Here is a 23487-nt window from a genome sequence, read left to right as displayed (position 1 = left end):
CTCCGACAGAAGGAGTCTTCTTTTAATGGAAGGAGACCTTGTGTTGAAAGAAAACACCTTCCACTAGAGAAAGCTCCTTTGGTTCACGGAAGAGAATCTTTAGATCCAACTCTGTGTATTCAGAACCCACTAGAAAGCAGCAAGTCCTAGGTCCCTCCTGGAAATGTCTGTGCTCTAACCAGAGCTTGTGGTTCTGGCCTGGATTATATGTGGGGATGAACTCTGCGCCATCCCTCATTTTGTGTATCACAATGGAAAACAGTTTAGACATGTTGCAAGCACCACTCCACCTGAATGGCTTAAAACAAGGTGAGAACCACAGCAGAAGTCAATTTCACCTGCACCCCGGAGTTTACTACATTGGCCCTGTAACAACAGAAGGGGGAGAAATGAAAATTCATTCAGCTTCCCCACCCCCTTCTATAGTTTTGTTTAATTCTTAAATGGCATGCTGGAGGAACCCTTAGCATGCTACGTAAAATTTATTCAGATCCTTGGTTTGGAAAATGAAACTACAGTCCTAGGACTGGCTGATTTCTTTTGCAGAGATAACATTTATTATGCACATCAAAAGGCTTCACTGCAAATGAGACAGACCTTTAAACAGTATCCCACCTCTTCCCCCACCCCACTTTTTTTTTTTTTTTTTTGCAAGCACCACTTAGTTGCTCCTAAACCTGGAAGTATTTTACAATCATTTACACTGTACATGTGAAAGCCTCAATTTAAAGATTGGTGTTAGAGGAAAAATTCAACTGACAGAGCCTTGAAATCCCCATCATTTTCTTCACAGCTTGGCCAAGTTGAAGATGGAATGCCATCAGTTTTAGGCATTTCAGAATAGTCACAGAGCTTTTTTTTTTCTTGATGGTTCAGTGCCTGGTCATCCAGTCAGAGGATCAGAAATCCATATGGAAAAATATAGCTCAAATGCTACTATACTGGAGATTAATGCTTGAGCCTTAGTTAGGAATGTTCGCAGCAGCGGGGGACTCTTTTCTTCCTTGATCAATTTCTTAAAATAGGATTCTTCATCAGAGGCTGAAAAGAGGAGGACTGTACTGAAGTATGATTTTTCCATTACTGTGTCTTTTTTTTTTTTTCAAAGGAAAAAGATACATTTTTTTATAAGTCCCATGCAAAAAAGAATTATGCAATTAGGTTAGGCTTATATTCTGTACTGAATGTTAGTCCTTTCCATCCTAGAATGATAATCCTTAACAGGTGATTTGTCAGAATGCCATGAATGAGTCACCATACTAAATTATACAAACAGTGAAGTAGCTAATTTTGCGTAAAAATCCAGTCCCACACTTTACACCTTGACTTATTTTTGACATCAGTTTATTGATTTGAACATCAATTTGAAAATCAAAGTTTAAAAACAAAATCTGGTTAAGGAACACCATGTAAAGTACTCCATGTTGCTTAGAACAAACCTCATCTGAAATAGTTGGGGAAGAAAAACCCAAATCTTGTCTAATGAGATATGTGAAAAGGGCAGTGAACCAAGTTGATCTTTTTAAAAACTAGTCAGGTAAAGGTCATCCTTTGCCAGTCTGCTTTGATTTAAAGGGCACTACTGACTTCAGAAGAAAAGAGAACATGTTAGCTACTCTCTTCAAGAGGTACAGCCTCCTTTGAAAGAAGCAGTTCCAAGCTCTATAGGTACTCCACCCCCCTTTTTAAACTACTGATAGTTGTTAATTAATTTTGCTGATTTCCTTGGAACTCTCTGAAATGGAGTATTTGTTATATTCTAATACTATTAATAATAAACATGGTGGCTATGATCAAGCCAAAGTTAAGCACCTTTAAAAATCTTATTGAGTATAAAGGGAGAATCAAGCATACACATTATTCTATGCATTGAAAGTACTTAACTTTAGCTGGATTGTGGCTACTTTGTTTTGTTCAGTGATGTATTGACATTGGAAAATAATAGAAAATGCGGTTCTAAGAAATGGCTTTGTGTAAGAAGACATGCTAACTAGAATATATGTGTTTGTATTTTGTACCCATATAGAGAAACAATAACTTGCTCTCAATTGAGTTGGCTAGTTGGATGTACTGAAGTTATTTGCTGTTAAGAGCCAGGAAGCCTGCATTTCTTGCAAATTACGATGTGTAATAAATGCCCATCAGGTTCTTAAACTGGATACATATACTCTATTGTTGTTGTTGTTTTTAACAGAAAGCATGGGAAATAGCTGACAGCATTTTTTCTCCTTTCAAAACTTTCCATTTTTGTATGTAGTATATTGTATGTCAGAGAGCCTAACTGAATATCTGAATACAATTAGAATTTTTAAAGTAAATCTGAAAAGGTACCCTGACTTGATTTGTGGAAAGGGTTTTTATATAGATCAGAAACAGTTAAAATAATTAAAGTCTTTCATCCTTCACTCCCCTGTCAATATCAGAATGGGCAACTTACTTTAGTGAGGAATCAGACAAACCTTAGGCTTACAGGCTTGCAAATGCTAGAAAAATACACTTACCATAATTGTAGTTACAATTACTGTTCTGTTCTCAAGAGCTGATGTGTCATTTCCCATTGTCGGCTCATGCTGAATCAAAACTAATTTATCCATGTCATTCCAGTAACCAATCTGGAACAAACAAATGCAAAAATTAAGTCTGTTTTATGTTATTGAGAAGCTCATCCATGATGGCTTGTACATGTGTAGTTTATATTTCTGTTGGCATCACCCTAGCACATTGTTAAATATGCCTTTTGTTCTGGGAAAGATGAGCAAGGAACTTGCGGCAGTGAGGTGCAAAAGGATTCTGAGGGTATACCCACCTTTACTGTAATTGAATTTCATAACTAGGCATCCTCTACCCTAATTGAATTCAGAGGAGTTGCCCTTTTGCAGCATGCAAAGTATGGGAACTCTGGATAAATGGAAATGGCTTATTGTAAGCCTTACATAGGCTTACTGGCTCTGATCCTGGAGGTAGCAAGGTGCCATCTTAATCAGGCAACACATGAGGGTACCTTTAAACTGGTCAATCTAAAGCCTTGATGTGAATAATGGTCCAATCCTGAAGTGTTCTCACCATAAGATAGATGTTCAAGTTTGTATACCCCTCATGGTACCCTATCTTCTAGCAACATCTATCCAATTGTCTCTCAGACACATGATGTCAGGGTGGAAACTGAGCCCATAGAGCCCCAGAGCAGTTCTGAGTCTGAGGAAGAACAGCAATCCGTGGGAGAGGAGCTCGCTCATCAATCACAGCACAGCAGCTGGCAGAGATTCCTCCTGCCAGCATTCCTGAGAGAGATAGTGACCCTGGCAGTGAGAGGGCGCTGAAGGGGGACTTGCTGGATGCTCGGCACAGATGCAGGGAGCAGTGACAGATGGAGGGCGCCGAAAGGAGGCGCTCTGCTCGTTTGGCGCTCAAACAACGGTCGCGTCCCAAGGACCCAAGGGAAAGAGGGAGGATCTCTCCATAGCCCATAAGTTCAGAGTCTTCCCGCGCTTCTCCTTCAAACGGGGACCAACTGCCTTACCTGGAGCTTAGGCTACTCTGCTGTCTAACCCAGTGCAGTTCCTTGCTTAGTTGCTAGTGATTAGTATCTGTAAGAGTCATTAAGTAATAAAGGAATAAAGCCTTGGAAAGAATCCTCGTCGTCTGTGTCCTGAGTTGGCTATTGGAGGGGACTGTAAGAGGCAGCTAGGGTGCTCCTGACATATAGCTTTTTAAATGCTTACTCAGCCTTAACTCAATAAATAAGCTAGGAGTCTAAAGGAAGACATCTGTTCTAGGAGCCAATCTAGTGAACCTTTCACCTTATCTTGAGCATGTGCAGAGAAGTTGCCCTGGTGTAATTTTGGCCAAACCTATAACTGCCCTTTAGATAAACTCTTCAGTGTTTGATTGTGGGATTCAGTGTGGACATTCTGCTGCATGGCTCCAAAACCTGCTTGGGATTCACCTGGCTTACTGATAATTCCTCATGGTCCATCCCTAGCACACGCACCCTGTCCCTCTATTTCTCTGGTGCCTGACCCACATTTTCAGAGCCATAATTTTTCTTTTTTGCTTGCTGGGCACTTCACTCCCTGTGCCCAGCTTGCTCCTATTTCAATGGTGCCACTGAATCACACTGTGGGCTCAACTATCTGCCCAGGACACCCATGAGACCTCTACAATGAGTATGCAGCTGCAATACTGGGGCTGCTGATCTTTTACAGGCCACTTGGAATTCCAGGGAGCCACGCCTTACAGTGGGAGAGAGAGTGGTGTGAATTCTTGACTTAAGCATAGTGGTTTATTCTTCCTCTAGCCAAGCTAAGAGCCAAGAGCATTGCGTTAGAGCTTCCCCCTCCTCACCTCCACTCCCCTAAGCTTCCTTCCCTCTCTCTGTGTTTGTAATTTTCTTTGGGCATTTTCATAGCCCTCCATTCCAAATTCTATTTTATCGGCACTGTGCAGGCTCAGGTGTTTCTAATAACATCTCAGCTTGCTGTCAGCCCTGCATCGTTGGCTTTTAACCCATCTTTGAGTATGTCAGCCTCTGTCTGAGGGGTCTGTGGCACACACTGTAGTCCTCATTCCTATTTAGACCAAGAGCTGGAATTGATATCCAGAGGCTAGTGGAACCCAGGGTAGCCTGTGCACACCAAGTAACCATGAAAAACCAGGAAGCAAAGTCATTTGCATTCTTTTTCCTCTGAAACAAGGTAAATATATCTATGCTGACTTAATGTCTTCCTCTTTCTCTGAGCCTGCTCTAAATCTGCCCATTCTGCCTTCATGTGACCCACCCTCTGCGATGGAAACTCAAGGGTCTTTTCACTGTGCTTAGGCCCCCAAAGCTAGGGATGTCTGTCATTTGAAAATCTGTCCCTTTTTGGGCCCAATGGATCCCAGCCGCCTGCCCGGCTTGTCTTGCATTCGTGAGCTGAGCCGTGGGTTTTCCTGAAATCCGGAAGCCTTTTGCAGTTATTTTTCCTCGTCAATAGAAATTTGCACAAATTGTGGCTGCAATTTGAGTAATTTGCACAAATTAGGGCTGTAATTTGCACAAATTATGGCCGGAGTTTGCATAACTTGGGCTAATTATGGCTGCAATTTGCACAAATCACCCAATTTACGGCTGGAATTTACACAAATTAAGAAAATTACAGCCAGAATTTGCACAAACTATGCAAATTTAGGCTGCATTCTTGATGATCATTGACGAGAAAAAAACAGACAAATGGAAAGTACACAAGCTGGCCTGACTAGATGCAGATAGAGCTGGGCCAGCTGGCAGTGAAGCAACCCCAAGTCCAGAGAGCTGACTGCTGAAAGCTCAGCGAACTCCACCCCCTGGATGGATTCCTCCAACACCCCTACCTAAAGCCCACCTTATCATTTCCCTAGCACTGTCTTCTCTCCTTGCATAGTGAACCGTAACTCCACACCTCTGTCATTTCTTGATCTATCACTGTTATTATTTAGGAAGAGTTTACCAGTTCAGTGGTAAGGGGTTGTAGCAATAACATTTATTTTTCTTTCTGCAAATTTTTGTGGTAAAACATGTACTGTTTACTCCCAATCTATTTTTGTGAACCACCCAGACAGCTTTGGCTATGGGGTGGTATAGAAATATAATAAATGAAATGACAGTGTTTTTGAGCTAGTTTCTGCACTTTGGTGCATAATCTACAGTATGTGTGCCACACCTCTGCAAAAAGTCCCTGGCTATATCTTGTTATTTTATGTACATGTTTATAGATGGGAGTTTGCATACACGGGGAGCAGTCCTGGTAACAGTATATGCTTGTGTTTTAGCATAACGCTCTATGTCAAGACAGTTGGTGAGGGGTCTGGGAACATTTATACACTTAATTGGAAAGTAGTTTCATTGAACTCAATGAAGGGCTTATTTAGGAACTGTAGTCTTCAGCGTTTCAGACCTGGGACCCACACTTATCCCACTGGAGACCCACTTCTTAATTTTTTTTTTTTTACCATATGGTCATAGTGCTGTTGTTGTGACCCACCTTAGGTCAGGCTGCAAACTAGTACTGCAGGGCCAGAGAACCTCTTTGTGCCTTAGACTATTTCAGTGCCACATCCCAGTGGTGGGTGTGGCCAAAGGCAAAAAGGGGTGATCCAGAAGGGAAAAGGGGTGGGCTCCAAATACCAATAAACAAACAAGTAAATAAAAAATAAATACCAGAATATTTTGGTTTGAAGTTCTTACTGCGAGTAAGATACCTCTTACACCTGAGCCTTAGGAGAGTAATTTCAACATTTTAGAATAGGGGGGGAAACTGCATAAAGTCAGGAAAAAGCCTTTAGAATCACTACAAAAGACTGACAAAATCCATAGCCAGAGGCAATAATGGGGTGAACGTACACCTCATGGGCAAATGATGCAATCTATTACACCATCTTCAATTAAAATCAATGTCTACCTCTAGCCATAAAATTGGAATATGCATATTGCAGTTCAAGGCACTGGCTGTGACCAATTGCTATAAAAGCCTGCCTCTTCTTCCATGCCCTGTTTCAGTATCTCAAAGAAAAAAGAAAATCCAGCTGCCAATGAAACAATAGTATGAAAACCTGCAAAACACAGATTGGGACAGGCAAGTTGGAAATGTAATCACATAAGTGAATACATGAGCAGCTGCATAGTCTGGGAATGTTCCTTTAATAGACACCCAAACAAAATGGGTGAGAAAAATGTTTGGGTTTTTCTCCCGCCCTTAAATGTTCTGATGAATGTGAAGAAAAGGAATGTCCTGAATTTGTACTGTTGAAAGAATCATAAATCATGATACACAAACCATAGGAAGCAGGGATGTTCCTTGGCAATAAAAGTTAAAAACTATTACTTCAGTTGGGCTTTTTTCTGATGACCTGTCCTTGATCAGAACATTGGTGCAGCAAATGAAGAATTGTGCCTCTGGAAGTAGCAAATACTAGAACCGTGCAAGACGGTGATGACTTGCCTGGACTCCTACACCTGGCAGCCACGTACAGAGTCTATAGCCAACTGAAAATGCTGTGCCTAGTTTTCACAAAAATTGGAAGAATGTTTCTTGCTTAACAACTGGGCCGTGCGTGCCATCCTGGTAAATAATATTCACATTTTGTGCTTTAAGTCATGAGAATAGAGCATCCAACTGCATTTCAAAGAATAACTAAGAACCCATGAGACGTTGAGAATCATAGTTTACAAACTGACTCCTTGCTGCATGGGATCGAGACCCAAGTATGTCGCGAGGACCCGTGGACTCGCTAAGTATGTTGTCTCCCGGGAGGACGAATTAGAGACATGACTGAAAGGTTGCCTGCACTCATAAAGCCCACTGACAGGTATCCCTTTCTTCTCATCCATGTGGGAACAAGAACTTTGGGGCCCAGATAGTTTTCTCATCCATCCTTCCAGTAGTTAGAAGAGGGATAGAAAGGGAATGAAAAATACTCCGGGTGAATGACTGGCTATGAAGGTGGTGCCGACAAGAGAGATTTGGATTCTGGGACCACGGGCTATCCTTCCTGGAAGATGGGCTGTTGGCAAGGGACGGGTTGCATCTCACAAAGGCTGGGAAGGATGTGTTTGGCCACAGCATGAAGAACTTCATCAGGAGGGCTTTAAACTGAATCCTACGGGGAAGGGAGATGTAATGTTGGGGGTAACAATGGACGTAGGCGGATACACTGCAACGGAGAGAACAGCTCTGATAGCGCCCAATAATAGTCTTCAGACACATGTAGGAAGAAAGCCAGACTATGAAGTACATGGTCTTCAATGTCTATATACTAATGCCCAGAGTATGGGAAACAAACAGAACGAACTTGAACTCTTAATTCAGGAGGGAAATTATGACCAGATAGGTATAACTGAGACTTAGTGGGATGACTCTCATGACTGGAATACAGCAATTGAAGGATATAACTTGTTCAAAAAGAACAGGAGGAACAGAAAGGGAGGTGAGGTTGCACTGTATGTGAAAAATACATATCTCTGCACAGAAATACAGGAAGATGAGCTTGGTAGCCCCGTCGAGAGCATCTGGATCAAAATAAATGGAGCAAAGAATAAAAGGAACCTGGTGGTCAGAGTCTACTACCAGCCACCCAACCAAGGAGAAGACGAGGATGAAACTTTTGAAAAGCAAATAGCCAATGTTTTAAGGAAGCATGACATAATAGTAATGGGGGACTTCAATTTCCCCGATATTTGTTGGGAGACACATTCTGCAAAACATGGCCCCTCCAGGAAATTCCTGACTTGTGTGGCGGATAACTTCCTCCTACAGAAAGTAGAGCAAGGAACTAGAGGATTGGCTATCCTTGACTTGATCCTAACCAACAGAGATGACTTAGTGGATCAAGTAGCAGTTACAGGAACTCTGGGGGAAAGTGACCATGTTGTACTTGAGTTCTTGGTTCTAAGGGAAGCAAAAGCCGAGTGTAGTCAAATGCGTACCCTGGATTTTAGGAAAGCTGATTTTAATAAACTCAGAACAACGATCAGTAAGGTCCCATGGCAAGCGACGCTAACGAGAAAAGGAGTCTAAGATTGGTGGGAGCTTTTAAAAAAGGAAATTCTCAAGGCACAATCACAAACAATTCCAACCAGAAGAAAACGTGGAAGACAACAGAAGAAGCCAACGTGGCTTCACAAAAAGCTTAGGGATGACCTGAAAACAAAAAAGGACACATATAGGAGGTGGAAAGGAGGCCAAGTAACAAAGGAAGAGTACAGGCAGGTAGCACAGAATTGCAGGGATGACGTCAGGAAGGCTAAAGCTGAGAACGAGCTGAGGTTAATGAGGGATGCTAAAAACAACAAAAAGGCTTTCTTCAGCTACGTGCATAGTAAAAGGCAGAGGAAAGAAATGGTTGTTCCACTATTAAATAAGGATGGCAAAATGATAACAGATGACAAAGAAAAGTCAGAAGTGTTCAATTCCTACTTTGGCTCAGTCTTCTCCCAAAAGAGGGTCTATGACCCCCCTGGCAAAGGCGAAGTACAGGCTGAAGGGGCAGGATTGCAGCTTGAGATCGATAGGCATATGGTCAAGGAACACCTCATTACTTTGAATGAGTTCAAATCTCCAGGGCCAGATGAACTGCATCCTAGAGTAATAAAGGAACTGGCAGAAGAACTCTCAGAACCACTGTCTATTCTCTTTGAGAAATCATGGAGGACGGGGGAAGTGCAGGATGACTGGAGGAGGGCTAATGTTGTCCCTATCTTCAAAAAGGGTAAAAAGGAGGAACCTGGGAACTACAGACCAGTCAGTCTGACATCAATCCCTGGGAAAATTCTGGAGCAGATGATAAAGCAATCCATCTGGAAGCACCTTCACAACAATGCCATGATTACTCGAAGCCAACATGGATTTGTCAAGAACAAGTCCTGCCAGACAAATCTGATCTCATTTTTTGATCAAGTCACCTCCCTTGTAGACGGTGGGAATGCTGTAGACATCATATACCTCGACTTCAGCAAAGCTTTGACAAAGTGTCCCATGATCTCCTGATGAGCAAACTAGCTCAAAGTGGGCTAGATGAAACAATGATCTGGTGGATCCACAGTTGGCTACAGAATCGGAGTCAAAGAGTGCTTATCAATGGGACCTTCTCAAACTGGGGAGAGGTAACGAGTGGGGTACTGCAGGGCTCAGTCCTGGGCCCAGTGCTCTTCAATATTTTTATTAATGACTTGGAGGAGGAGGTGCGGGGAATGCTGATAAAATCTGCAGATGACACAAAATTGGGCGGAATAGCTAATACCCTGGAAGACAGAAACAAAATTCAAAGTGATCTGGATAGACTGGAGCGCTGGGCAGAAAACAACAGAATGACATTTAATAGGGATAAATGCCAAGTTCTGCACCTAGGAAAAAGAAACCAAATGCACAGTTACAAGATGGGGGATACGTGGCTCAACAACACTACAAGCGAGAAAGATCTTGGAATTGTTGTCGATCACAAGCTGAATATGAGCCAACAATGTGATGTGGCTGCAAAAAAGGCCAATGCTCTTTTGGGCTGCATTAAGAGAAGCATAGCTTCCAAATCCTGGGAAGTACTAGTTCCCCTCTACTCAGCACTGGTTAGGCCTCATCTGGAGTACTGTGTCCAGTTCGGGCACCACACTTTAAGAAGGATGCAGACAAACTGTAGAGGGTTCAGAGGATCAGGGGACTGGAAATAAAGCCCTCTGAAAAGAGACTGAAAGAACTGGGCATGTTTAGCTTTGAGAAGAGAAGACTGAGGGGAGATATGATAGCACTCTTCAAGTACGTGAAAGGTTGTCACAGAGAAGAAGGCCAGGATCTCTTCTTGATCATCCCAGAGTGCAGGACATGGAATAATGGGCTCAAGTTACAGGAAGCCAGATTCCGGCTGAACACCAGGAAAAACTTCCTGACTGTTAGAGCAATACGACAATGGAACCAATTACCTAGGGAGGTGGTGGGTTCTCCCACACTGGAGGCATTCAAGACGAGGCTGGACAGCCATCTGTCAGGGATGCTCTGACTGGGATTCCTGCATTGAGCAGGGGGTTGGACTCAATGGCCTTGTAGACCTCTTCCAGCCCTACTATTCTATGATTCTATGAACTGGTAATATGGAAATGTAATTACAACAAAAAATGTAATTAGAAACATATAACCCATGGAAACCAAATCAGAAATAGGGATGGGTGAGAGAACGGAACATTGGTACTTTCCGAGAAGGTTCCTTCTGGGCTGGTGTGTGGAAGGCACCACAATGAGTTAAGTTCCCCTATCACCGAGGGAAAAATAGGGACCATGTGACAGATTTTCAAGTACTCTATTGGTCCCAGGCTCCTCCTTGCCAGTTCTGTTTGTGGCTATTGCTTGTGGCTGTAGTAAGTACCAATGTTCCTTTTTCCAGGCTGGTGCGAGGAAAACATCTCACAATGGGATATGCTAAAGCTAACTACCAATTTAGATGGGGAGAAGATTACGAATTAACTGAGTCTCTGAGTACCTTCCTACTGAAGTAGGCACCTACAGAGGCATATGTGTCAATTTTATAATGTCTAATGAATGAATTTGGATTTTTCCAAATTACTGCCTTGCATATTTCAGCCAAAGATTCATTGGTGCTTAAAGTGGCTGAGGTGGCTACTGATTTAGTTGAGTGTTTTGTAATATGGACAGGTTTGGGAAGGCTTGATGCCTCATATGCCAGAAAATCTGGATACTTTTTTTCCCATAGCTGTCGGGTGAAAGGATATGAATAAAGTATCGGATTGTCTAAAGGACTGGGTAAGTAGATTTTTACTGCCCTGCACATGTCTAATTTGTGCCAGTCCCTCTTCTCTGTGTGAGAAGGATTAGGACAGAAGGAGGGTAGGATCAGCTCCTGAGACCTGTGAAACAAGGTGTTAACTTTTGGGATGAATGTCAGGTCTGTCCTGAGGATCACCATCTCTTTTTGAAATTTGATGAGCCTTTTACTTAATGAAAGGGCTGATATTTCTGATATTCTGGATGCAGAAGTAATGGCTACCAGGAATAAGATTTCTTGAGACAATATTCTAAGTGGTTCAGATTTAAATGGTTCAAAGAAGGAGTTTTTGTTAATGCCATGAGGGCCACATGTAGGCTCCATGCTGGGAATCTGGGAATCATGGGTTTATCAGAGAGCCCCCTTGGCGGAATCTTTTAAGGTGAGGGTGTGTGATTAATGGAGGGCATCTTGGTTTTGATAGAGGTGAAGATATGGCTGATGTTCGTCTGCACTAGGTGCCATGTTTTAGGCCCAAGTTGAGGCCTACTCGGAGGAAGAAGAGAAGTTCTTTGATGCATGCTATTTGGGCACTGATCTTTTTTCTCCTGCACCATCTGGAATTGAAGCCACCCTGGATCTGAGTGAAGAACTGCACCATGGGATAGGACATCTGCTTTCTGAGGGAAGAACCACGGCCCTTGATATGCCAGGTATAAGAGTTTGGAGAACAATGATTGGTGTGGCCAGAATGAAGCTATCAAGTGGAGGGTCAACTGAGGTTCAGTGTGTCTATTCCTTCTGTTCCATAGGAATGGAATCTTGAAAGAAATCTTGGGAGCTTGTGGTTGTGTTGTGAGGCGAATAGGTCCACTGTGAGTGGGCAGAAGCAGTGTTGAATTTCCTGAAAGATTGAAGGATTCAGACTTCATCCCCTGGATCTATCTGTCATCGGCTCAAGAAGTCCGCCATGTGGTTTAGTGTCCCTTTGATGTGTTGAGCAAAAATTGAGGCTAGATTCCTCTGCTGCCCATAACAGCACAGACTGGGCTTTTTCATGAAGTGACCAAGATTTGGATCCTCCTTGGCAATAAATCTGCACCTTTGCCATAATATTGTCTGTCCTTATCGGAATATGTGAGCATGAGATGTGTTACATGAGGTGCTTCAGACCCAAGTGTATTGCTTTGAGTTCTAATCAACTGATGCTGTGTTTCTTTTCTGATGGCTGCCATTTCCCTTGGGCTATGTGGCTGTTGCAGTGGACCCTCCACCCCTCGAGGCTGGCGTCTGTAGTTAGTGTGATTTTGCATGGTTCCTGGAATGGTGTGCCTGTGTGAAGGTTTGGGAGACACTGCTACCAAAGAAGAGAAGCTCTGAGTTGGTGAGTAGGGTAGATTACGTGACATTCCTTCCTGGTGATTTGGGGCTGGAAGGGTAGTAGTTGTAAGGGGCAAGGATGCAGTCTGGCCTGTGGAACGATGCCAAGGCAGGAGATTATGAGTCCCAGTAAGTGTGCCAGATCCATGTGTTGGCTGAAATTTCTTTGATTTTGTTATTTGAACACTATGCCTGGAGAGAGGATCAGGTATCCTTTTGTGGTGTCGAATATGGCTCCGAGGTGGAGTAGAGACTCTGCTGGTGTAAGCTGGCTCTTTTTCATGTTTATGATGAATTTGTGCTGATGGAGGCAGGTGACAGTTAGGGAAGCTTTGTGACTGGAGGGCAGCCGAATGAATAGGTCATCCAGGTATGTACTCCTTTTAGGCATAGATGGGCCACCAAAAACACCATGATCTTGGTGAAGACCCAGGGCACTGAGGTTAGGTGAAAGGGCATAACTCTGTATTGAAAGGGCTGGTTCTGGTAGGCAAAGAGCAGGAAATGTCTGTGGTGTGAGGAGAATGGAATATGGAGATAAGCTTCAGGGAGCTCGATTGACATGAGAAATTCTCCTTTGTGAAGGGCTTCTCTGATCATTTGAAGAGTTTCCATGTGAAAACATCTGTATTTGACAAATTTCTTGAGGTGTCTGAGATCCAGTATTGCCCGCCATCCTCTGACTTTTTTTGGCAACCATGAAGAAGATTGGGTAGATGTCTTTGCCTTATTCTTGAGGTGGAACCTGTTCTATGGGCCCTATCTGTTGCTTTCCTTCTGAAATTATATGGTGGTAGAGCATGATGTTGGTGATGGAATGAATCTGGGTGGTGGATCTTTCCAGAATGCAATGTGGTGGCCCTTGCTGATGGTGCCTAAGATCCAGCAGTCCATTTTGATTGTTCCCAAGCTGGGAGGAAATGCTGGAGTCTTCCTCTCACCTTGGGATCGCTGGTGTCAGAATTGTTGGCATCTGGTTTTGATTGACTGGAAGGAAGATGATGTGTTGGCACCTCTGGGCTGGAAGCGCTGTCTGGACCAGCCAGGTTTTGGGAAATTAGGGGTTTTTTTTTGAAAGGAAGACTTGTTAGCAATCCTGATAGGACAAAAGGAAGGGCCTGTTAAAGGACTTCCTTCCTACACACACCTTTCCTTTCAAAACTGCTTTCTAAAATGGCCACCAGTGTAGTTTGGCAGGGGCCTTAGAAGGGGGGTAATCATTAAGTGTTCTTACTCATTTTGCAGGTATGGCCTTGGGTCCCCTCTGCCCCTCTTCCATCCTCTTCCAAACCCAAATCCAGCCTAACTGTGGGCAGTATGTTGTCTTGGGAGAGGGTAGCATCGTCAGCTGACACAAGCACCCGACTCCCTCAACCTCAGCCATTTCCCATATGGCTGGACTGGAGCTTTCTCTCTCCATTTCAGTGAGACTGAGCAGGCGGTGTGAGCTGGCAAGCTGATTATCTCAGGCCCGATCATCTCGGACATCGTCAATGAAAATGCATTCCTTGCAGAAGGCAAGGATACTTGTGCTCTTTGTTTTCTTCAGTTTTCTGACTATCCTTACATGAGTAACTGTTTTGTGTTTGATTATAGCCTTGGAGTTTGATGTCTTCGCCAGTGGAGCCATAATATAAGGTGAAAAAGGGCAGGAGAAGAAACAAAAACTAAAGAAGTGGGTTTTTTGTTTTTAAAGGAGAAACTAGGAAAGTTTGGAAGTTACAGGTAAGAAAATAAACATTTTCATAGCTAGAAGAATGATAGTAATAATAGAAGTAGCTTTTTTAAGGAGGAGAGATGAGAAATAGCTCTTCCTGGGCAAAAAGCAGGGAAAAACTGTCAAGGAGGAGGCTGGGACCAATAGAGTACTTAAATATCTGTCACATGGTCTCTGCTTTTCTCTAGGTGATAGGGGGAGTTAACCCATTGTGAGATGCCTTCCTCACACCAACCCGGAGAATTTCAGTTCAGTTCATTTTTTATAAGAATTTACCCAAAGTCACAAATTTATTTATATTCAGGATAGAAAGAATTTGAGCTTAAAAAATCTGAATGTGGGAGAAACCAAACCTGACAGATATGTCCAGCCAAGCCCAGGGATGTGAGTGCTTAGCTCTTTAAAGTCTGAGTTTGAATACCTGTGTATTCAAATACCATGTTTGAGCTACTGAATTAGGGCTGCCAGCTCTTTTTATCTGACAGGCTTCTCATCTTAAACAGGTCTGTGGTAGGCATGTACAACATAATTCTCTTCAGGTACCTATTGAATTTGGTCAGTGCAGATGGGTGTGAATTCAGTTTCAGTTCATTTTTACTAATAATGTACCAAAACTTGCAAATGTCTTCCTCTTTGAGATGGCAAAAAACCTTAAGATTTAAAAATAAATTGAATGCAGGAGAAAGAGAAACTGACAGATTCATTCATCCCTGATCAAAAAGCAGATCACTGAAATCAGCTGTGCCTATTTTCAGTATCGAGACATCTGGTTACATTCAGTATGTAATCAAAACACTAAGAGAGCAATCCTATGGCTGCTAGTCAGCGGCTAGATGGCCATAGGATATCTGGTTTTCCAGGAACCGACCTTCCCCCACTTCCATGTTGCCTCAAAGGCAGTGTGGAACAGCCCTGCACCCTGCACTCAGAAGAGGAGTGCGGAGTGGCCAAAACGGGTCATTCCAGGGCGGGGAAGATGGAAATGTCGGTATGACACATCCTATGTGTCACCTGGCAGCTTCCTCCCCTAGTCTGCCTTCCTGTGGCTAGACAGCCAAAATCAGCTGTCTAGCTGCAAATGCAGGGCAGGAGAAGGGTGGAGGGAATGATCCCCTCCGTGCTTCTCCTGCCCTGCTTTGGATAGGCAGTCGCCTCTGAGTTTGGAGGCGGCTGCCTATCCCGATGGGATTGCACCCTAAGAAGCTATTGTTTGGATCCTGAGCTGTCTTATCTGAATGAAAGGTGTCCTTCCACATATGGAAGGGGCAAAGGCTGTAACTCATGGAAACTGAATCAGCTTCAGAAATAAGTTTATTGAAATCAGTGGTGTTCATTCTCATTACCTAGAAGTCTGACCATATTTAATATGCAATCAAATATGAAGAACCAATGGCTTGGATCCTGAGATTTCCTTCCACAAATGAAAACATTACTTCCAGTACTATTCATCAGAGGCTCCTATTGGTGGAAGGAGAGGGAGGCAATTTTAGTTGATTCCCCTTTCCCCCTGCAACCACCTGCATGGCCTCTCATGAAGTAGATTTTCAGGGGGCACAGGGGCTGCAGGGGGAAGAGTCTGTGACAACACCCTTCCCACTTCTGCCTGCGAGGCATGCTGTGAGCGGTGTTCTGCTTATGAGAATGTAGGACCCAGGCATATCTGTCTGCAATGCAGCTATGCCCATCTCTTTAGGACTATGATGCCCAGACTAAAGGCATCTTGGGTTAGTCAAGATCAACCAGTTTCCAGCACTGGACTGACAATAAAAATGGACTTAAAATAAAAATAGAAAAAAAACCACAGTTCTCCTCTGTTATGTTAATTGCCTGCCCCAACTATGAGAATAAAATCTCAGTTGGCTTGCACTAATGTAATTGTAGGTTGGAATATCTACTACTTCCTTGTTGGGGGGAGCAGAAGCCTGTACCATAGAAAATGTTAGAGGAAGGGCTATAACTCTAGGTACATGTTTTGCACAAAGAAGGTCTGAAGTTCTCTGGGGCAGTAGTATCCAGCAGGGCTGCTCCACCTCTGCTGGTTCTGATGTACTCATGGGACCCACCACTTGCACAATGGTGCTGTTGTGCTTCTAAAAATAGCCCTGGAAATGAGTGGAAATGCTCATTCCTGGATCAGGACAGGTCAGTGGAGTTCCATTCTGCAAGCTCCAACACGGAAGTGGTGGGTCCTGCAAGCGCATGGGCACAATAGGATATTACCCCTGGTTTCTCCAGTTAAAAGGATCTTAGGTAGCTGCACTGGAAAGACCTCTGACAAAGGCCCTGGAAAGCTGCGGCCAGTCAGAACAGACCTAGTTTATAGGGGCACAGTATAAGGCAGCTCCATATATTAATATAAAATAAGTAATTATCTCACATGGAACTTGACATTAATGTACTTGGCTTTGTTTCATAAGCATATAATCCCCTGAGTGGAGGCAGTCACAAATAGCATGTTTCTTCTCTCTGAAATCAGACTATAATTACAAATGAAAGAAGAGAGCAACCTTTCTTGCTTTTTTTTCCAGGATTCATATTCCAAAACTCTGCACCATCAAACAATTAGGTTTGTTTGATGGTGCACTTCAAGACTTGAAGTGTCTTGAAGTGTTTACCTTTTTGGACTATTACAAGGATATCACTGCTAAATGGTTGTCTAGCCTTAAAATCTTAGCTCTATCTTCCACTCAGTTTCTTTGCACCTCTAGACCATTTTGTCCATGAAATATCTTTTGTTGTGAAAACAAAAGGCAGTGCAAACAGTGCATTCCATCTTTATGAAAAGCACAGATGTCGTGTCTTGTCATATGAGAATCTACATACATACACTCACAGTTGTTGATGATGATTTAATACATTTATATACCTCTTACTATATTTAAAATACATATCTAAGTGGTCTATAAAGAAAATACATTGAAGTACATTAAAATATATTAAAATAAAACATTTTAAAACCAAGTACGCACATAGCAATTATAAGGGTTGCATATTTATTTATTTGCAATAGTGTGTGATGAAATTATGACAATAGAAACATCACTGAATTTGTTAGCTAAAATGTGTATTAATCATTCCCATTCCCATTATTATTATTATTATTATTATTATTATTATTTACATTTCTATACTGCCTCATAGCTGAAGCTCTCTGGGCAGTTTACAGAAGTTAAACATTAAATACAATATAAAAAGACAAATGAGATAAACAGATCCCAACAGTTTAGGATACTGAACTAGGACAAACCTTTCGAGGTCCAGTAGTCTTCAGTTCAAACACGTCCATTGAATAGTTGACTCTGCGGCCATAGTGGTCAAACTGAACATTTCCTGTCAGTCCTTGTATTCGAACCTTGACATTGGAAATAGAATCAAAGCATGGATGGTTAATGAAGGGTTGCTTCATTGTAAGTTACCATGTAGTAACTGACCCTTATAAACAATACTGTCCATTAAGAAAAAAATTTAGTTGATTAATCATTTGCCTTTTTCTGATTAATTGATCAATTAAATTTATATTTATATATTACCAAAACCTCAATATAGGTGCCTGAGATATTGAAGGAATTGTAAAATAAATTACAATGACATAATCAAAATCTAATTTTTAAGGAAACTTCATCTTTAATCTTCCCTTTCAAAGTAACTCACCAGAACCCAAATAGCCTTAAAAATAAAAAAGTGTGCCTTTAACCTGAAGCCTCACCAATTCCTTCCTCTGGCCTGGGGGCATGGTGCTAAACCATCCCCAAACCCTCTCCATACTGTATCTTAAGAGCCAGGAAGACGAGAGCCAATTCCTTTCTTTGTAATCTATGGAGTCTATGGGAAACTATGGAGTGATATGGGTAATCTATGGAGTGATCTATGGGAATCTATCGAGTGATATGGCTAAGCCTGCCTAGATATTACAGGGAGAGTGGGACAAACTTGAAACAGGGCTCATGTTTTCAGCAGCAGCCCTGTGTTGAACACCATGCCTAGTTCCACACTTAGGGAGGCTGATGGTTAAAAATTCTGATACGCCCCATTCCTCCCACTTTAAGTAAAGTAAAATATTGCTAGAACTATACCTATACCTGTAGATAATTTGAAGTAAGCTCAGTTCAATAGCTTTCCATAAGAGTAAGTGTGTACCTTTCAAACAATGATCTTTCTTTGTTCTGCATTTCAGTGGTAACCAAATCACCTTAAAGCTGGAACACTTGCTTATAGGTAGAGAGCTTCCAGCAGTCGCTTCTTTTAAATGTCACTTTTCTACACATAGGGCTCCTTCACATGGAGCTTTTATCCTGCGATTAGGATTGCTCCTTCATGGAAGTTTGTGGGCTCTTTACATGACGCCGTGATCATTCAAGGCGTCTCCAGCACTAAATGCCCTTTGTTCCGTTTTTAAATAGATCGCAGATAATGAGCTATCAAATTACCCCCTTGTGTTCCGCATCAGTTTCCACCATGAAAAGAGGAAAATGCTTATGGGTACAAGTGGACATGGCTTCACTTAGACAGGGCGGGCACAATACGTTCGGCTCTGACACTGCACACGTTTGCTTGAAGGTTTCACTGAATCAAGCTAAGGACTCTTCCAACCTGTGTGAAGGTGCCTCCATTCGCTACTTTAAAATATAGGTAGCCAGGTCAACATTCAGAGCAGAATAATTGGGCTTTATACCATAGTAAATTTTAGCTACATGACAAACAGGACTAGCACGACTGTATTTCCTTTTGAGCCCCTTTCTCCCAGCTTTAAAGACCTAGAGACAGGCACACATGAGCTCACATGCTGAACCGCTTGTCTAATTGTCCTCCCCACACAGCACCCCCAGGGAATGGCTTGTGCTTCCAAGTTTCCTGGTTAGACAGGTGATGCAATGTGACACCTGCAGAGGTGGGGTGTAGAGGAAGAGGGATCCATTCCTATTTGTGATACTCAGAAGCTCTCATGCGTAGTGATGCTTTTTGGCTACTGAGTGATCCACTGAACAGAGTGTCTCAGAGCATTTCTACACCAGGATAAAATCCCATAACTTTACCAGGGCTTTCTGCTTCCCTTTTAAATGCAGGATCACACACTTCCCTCCCCCAGCTTTCCTCCCTTATCTGTGTGTTCTATACGTTTCATTACACAGTCACTAGATGGTGCTGTGGCCTATCTCCTCTTACTGTGTGACTTTGTCTTTTCATGAGGAAACTCAACATGCTGTAATTTAATAGCTCACTATTTCCAATCTTAAAAAAAAAAAGGATAAAGGTAATTTAGTGCAGGAGATGCCCTGGAGTTTGATGATGTCATGTAAAGGACCTGAAAATTTCCATGAGTAACCAATCTCAATAGCAGGATAAAAGCTATTTTAGCATGTGGAGAAGCCCTCACTGGGACTTGAACCCAAGTACCTTCTCTCATCAAGCTACTGCATGGCCTTGGACAAATCAGCTGTCTTTCAGCATTTCATCCCACCACCACCCCATCTGCAAAATGTGAATCTTCATGACCTTATTTTTGTGAGAATGAATGAGAAAAGAATTGAAAAGCAAACTAAACATACTGTAGAGTGTGTTGCTATAAAATAATCACAATAATCCAACAACTGCTAAGCGCTTCAAATGTTTATGACATTTCCCAACATACCACTCAGGATATGACTTAAACTAGACACAAAACACAACTAGAATGAAGCCTTGTCAGAACCTGTTTCAGTGTCCTCTCCATATCAATTCCTTGGCTCCATGGTGCAGCTGGATTTGCAAGGCAATCCCCAGCATTCCCTCTCCGAGAAATATCAATTTTCTGCCTTCGAAGATTACGGAAAGTCTCAGCCATCACAAGTACCCCGTCGTAGGTCAGAGCAGAGGTATACTAATCAAGTGGGGGGAAAATAATAATATCAATCTTACAATTTTGTTCCCTAACCAAAAATGGTTCAGCATTAAGCATTTGATCCCTTGATTGACCAGACTCAGTGAATGGGATTTCTAATTAAAGCTTAGGTGGGTTTATCTCTGAACAAGGATGACGGGATCGCTGTCTTCTTTGCATATTACAGAAGTTTAGCTTTGAAATGGCAAAAAGACCAGAGGACAGCTACTTTATGGAAGCCTAGAAGGACTGGAATAAAACTGGTTGTTTTCACTCAACTTAAATTTCTAAATTTTGAAATTAAACTTCAAAAGAAATGGGAAGACATAATTTTTAAATGACTCTGATGCTGGGAAAGATTGAAGGCAAACGGAGAAGGGGACGGCACAGGATGAGATGGCTAGATAGCGTCACCAATGCAATGAATATGAACTTGAGCACACTCCGGGAGAGAGTGGAGGACAGGAAGGCCTGGCATGCTAAGGTCCATGGGGTCATGAAGAGTCAGACATGACTTAATGACTGAACAACAACAACAACAACACAGTCTATTTTGTATGTGCCTGTTCATGGAAATTTCTGCTTAGCCAGTGAGTAGATTTCAGAAATGTAATCATTTTTAGAAAATATTTATTATAGACATATGCTGCCTGCCTAAATTGTTGGTTTGCAGGACGTGCACCCACAGTGTGACAGACCAGGTTGAGATTCTGGAGATATGTCTAACATTCCACTAATTTTCAGGACAACTTCATTTCTTTGTTGCCTATTTGTCCATAGGGCTATCAACAGAACTAAGAATTTCCTTATCTGCAACTTCTCCTATTTATTTGTCAGAATGTGGTCCAGACATTGGGTGATCTCTTCTCCATCCAAAAGATGGTAGGTATTTCAGGAGAAAGTCTTGACTGAAGCTTTGTATGAGGAGGTCTGTCCCATTTCCTTCCTAGGAACCATTTTTGCAGCTTTTAGGAGGAGATCATTCAGTGTTTAGAGCACTGGATGAAGAAAAGTACAAAAAATGAAGATTTTTTTTTACTTGATCATCTAAATTGTAATGTTATTTGATTGATTGATTGATTAATTGATTATATTTCAATGAATGTACCAGCTCAACTCAAGTTAGAACCTAGTTATGTACCACAACCTTTAAGGTACCTTAGTAGGCATTACCATATTACATGTTGCCCTTAATGTTTCCCAATTTGTCTATACTTCAGCAGAATTGAAAGACACACAAAAAAGTCTTGCCAGTGTGCTTTGTTATCTTTGTGTGTCACAAAGTCAGATACATTGTGAACCGCCCAGAGAGCTTCGGCTATTGGGCGGTATAGAAATGAAATGAATGAATGAATGAATGAATACATTTTGTCCCTTTCAGACTAGATACAGTGTATTCCTCTTTGGCCAGATATTCTGCTATTAGAGATGGGTGAGTTTGTGAAATTGCATGGCATGAGCCCTTGAAAGAACCACAGTTTCCATAGTTCTCTGTACTGCTGAAGGGGCAGAGAAGAAGGAGGGAAGGCGAGGCTCAAGGATGAAAAAAGCCTCCCTTTTAACCCTACTGTTGCTCCCATGCTGTTTCTGAGTTAAGGGAAAGGATGTAAAGAGGGGAGATTGTGCTTGGGATGGTGGTGGCTGGATTTGCAGGGTTGGCTTGTGGTGTAGGAGTGTAGCAGAGGAAGGAGGGTAGCCAGGAATTTTTCTGCCATTTGGATTTTGATCCGAGCAGCAGAGGAACTTCAGGGCTTGGAAAACTCATCTCTCTTTTTGAGGTGGGTATTCTGAGCCTCTGAAGTTCTTCTCTGAGCCCAAGCTTGAAGACATTGACTAGCATCCCTAACTGCTGTGAACACCCTTACTCCATTCTAAGGGACAATTCATGCATCCAAACTCACTCACTGAAAATTAGAGCTGTGCACAAATGGCCTCTCAAAATTATAAAGCCTATTTGTGGGCAGAGAAATTGGGGAGACAATTTCACTGAAGTTCTCCTAGGGGAGGAGAAATTCTTGAACACTTCTCACAGATAGGGCTTACTATTGGCAGGGGTTGTAGCACAGGTTCTTTCTTTTTTCTTGAGGGTTTTTGCTTTATTGCACTGCTTCTGTAGGTGCCAAGAGCATCAACTGTGATGAGGCTTCCACTTTTTTGAGGGAGAATTTTGAATATCTTTTGGTGGTATTTTTGAGCTTACCTAATCACTGTGAAGTGGCTGAGGCGGCTGTGTGTGTTTTCTCTCTCTATTACAAGTCTTTCCATTGCTCTGCAGCCTCCCAGACCACCTGCAGTTTCTGAGCTGAAAAAGCCCCATGGGAGAAATTGCCTCAAGATGTCTTCTTCATGTTGGTTTTAACCGAAGCGTGGGAAGCCGAGGAGGCTACAGGCTGCCACAGAGATTACTGCACAATGACAGACAGGTCTGTCATGCACACTCCTCAGCCACCTCATAAGTAAAGTACGCCCAAGAACCCCAAACCTAACTCATAACAATTTCTCTGAAATTTCTCCTTAGCATTGCTTTTTGAAAGCAATTTATTTTCTATCAAACTGAATGAGGATGGTTGAAAAAAACCAGGGAGAAATTTTCGGCACAGCCCTATTGAAAATGTGTTTGGAATAGATCTTTGCAAGGTTGACGGGTATTGAAGCAGCTGATTACTTCCCCATACACACACACCTTGCAACTGAACTTGCATTTCCTGCCTCATTAGCTGTTTTTCAATGGTGAAATAAATGGGCTGCAAGTCAGGAAATGTCATAACTGCTTCAGCAATGGCTGTCGTACAATTAAATAAATCTTAGTCTATTAATTGCATACATTTCCCTTGATTAAGCAATTAAATCTGCCAACGATGATTAATTAAATTGAAAAAATCTGCATAAAAAGTTGTTCTTGGGGGGGGGAAAGCATGCACTTTATTTTTAACGTTGTGTGCAAGTGTTATAGCAGGCACCATCTCGGCAGAAGCATCCCCTGCCTGTGACCGTGAAGGGGGAATGTCTCTTATAACATGGTTTCTGCCATCCAGTTTTATAGTAGTAGCAGTAGTAATGATGATGATGATAATAATAATAATAATAATGAATTAAATTTCTGAACCAAATAATTGAGGGTACATTTTCAAATGATCAAAAGCTTTTTAACTGATTGCTTTAACTAATCAATTAAACGTTGCAGTCCTAGCATCAGCACACATTGAACTCTGCAAAGATTGAGCCAAGCAAAGTTGTCATCATAGCAGTTTTGTTAGGTGCATGTGTTCTGATTTATTTATTTATTTATATCAAACATTTCTTAACC

The 23487-nt window shown here is 42.2% G+C and overlaps 1 protein-coding gene across 1 annotated transcript in view; it reads right to left on the bottom strand.

The window, feature by feature from the left end:
* Window positions 1–23487, bottom strand: part of GRIA4 (glutamate ionotropic receptor AMPA type subunit 4) — a 197291-nt gene that overhangs the window by 24818 nt on the left and 148986 nt on the right. Inside the window, exons 6-8 of the mRNA XM_084842695.1 lie at window positions 20013–20180; window positions 17571–17675; window positions 2502–2612 (exon numbers count right to left, since the gene is read on the bottom strand). Of these exons, the coding sequence (XP_084698821.1) occupies window positions 2502–2612; window positions 17571–17675; window positions 20013–20180 (384 nt within the window). The remainder of the gene's footprint in view (window positions 1–2501; window positions 2613–17570; window positions 17676–20012; window positions 20181–23487) is intronic.

This window comes from Heloderma suspectum, chromosome 3, assembly GCF_057233095.1.
Source record: "Heloderma suspectum isolate Gila_16-S chromosome 3, 16-S_ref, whole genome shotgun sequence".
Lineage (NCBI taxonomy): Eukaryota > Metazoa > Chordata > Lepidosauria > Squamata > Helodermatidae > Heloderma > Heloderma suspectum.
This window is presented reverse-complemented; position numbering and strand designations above follow the sequence as displayed.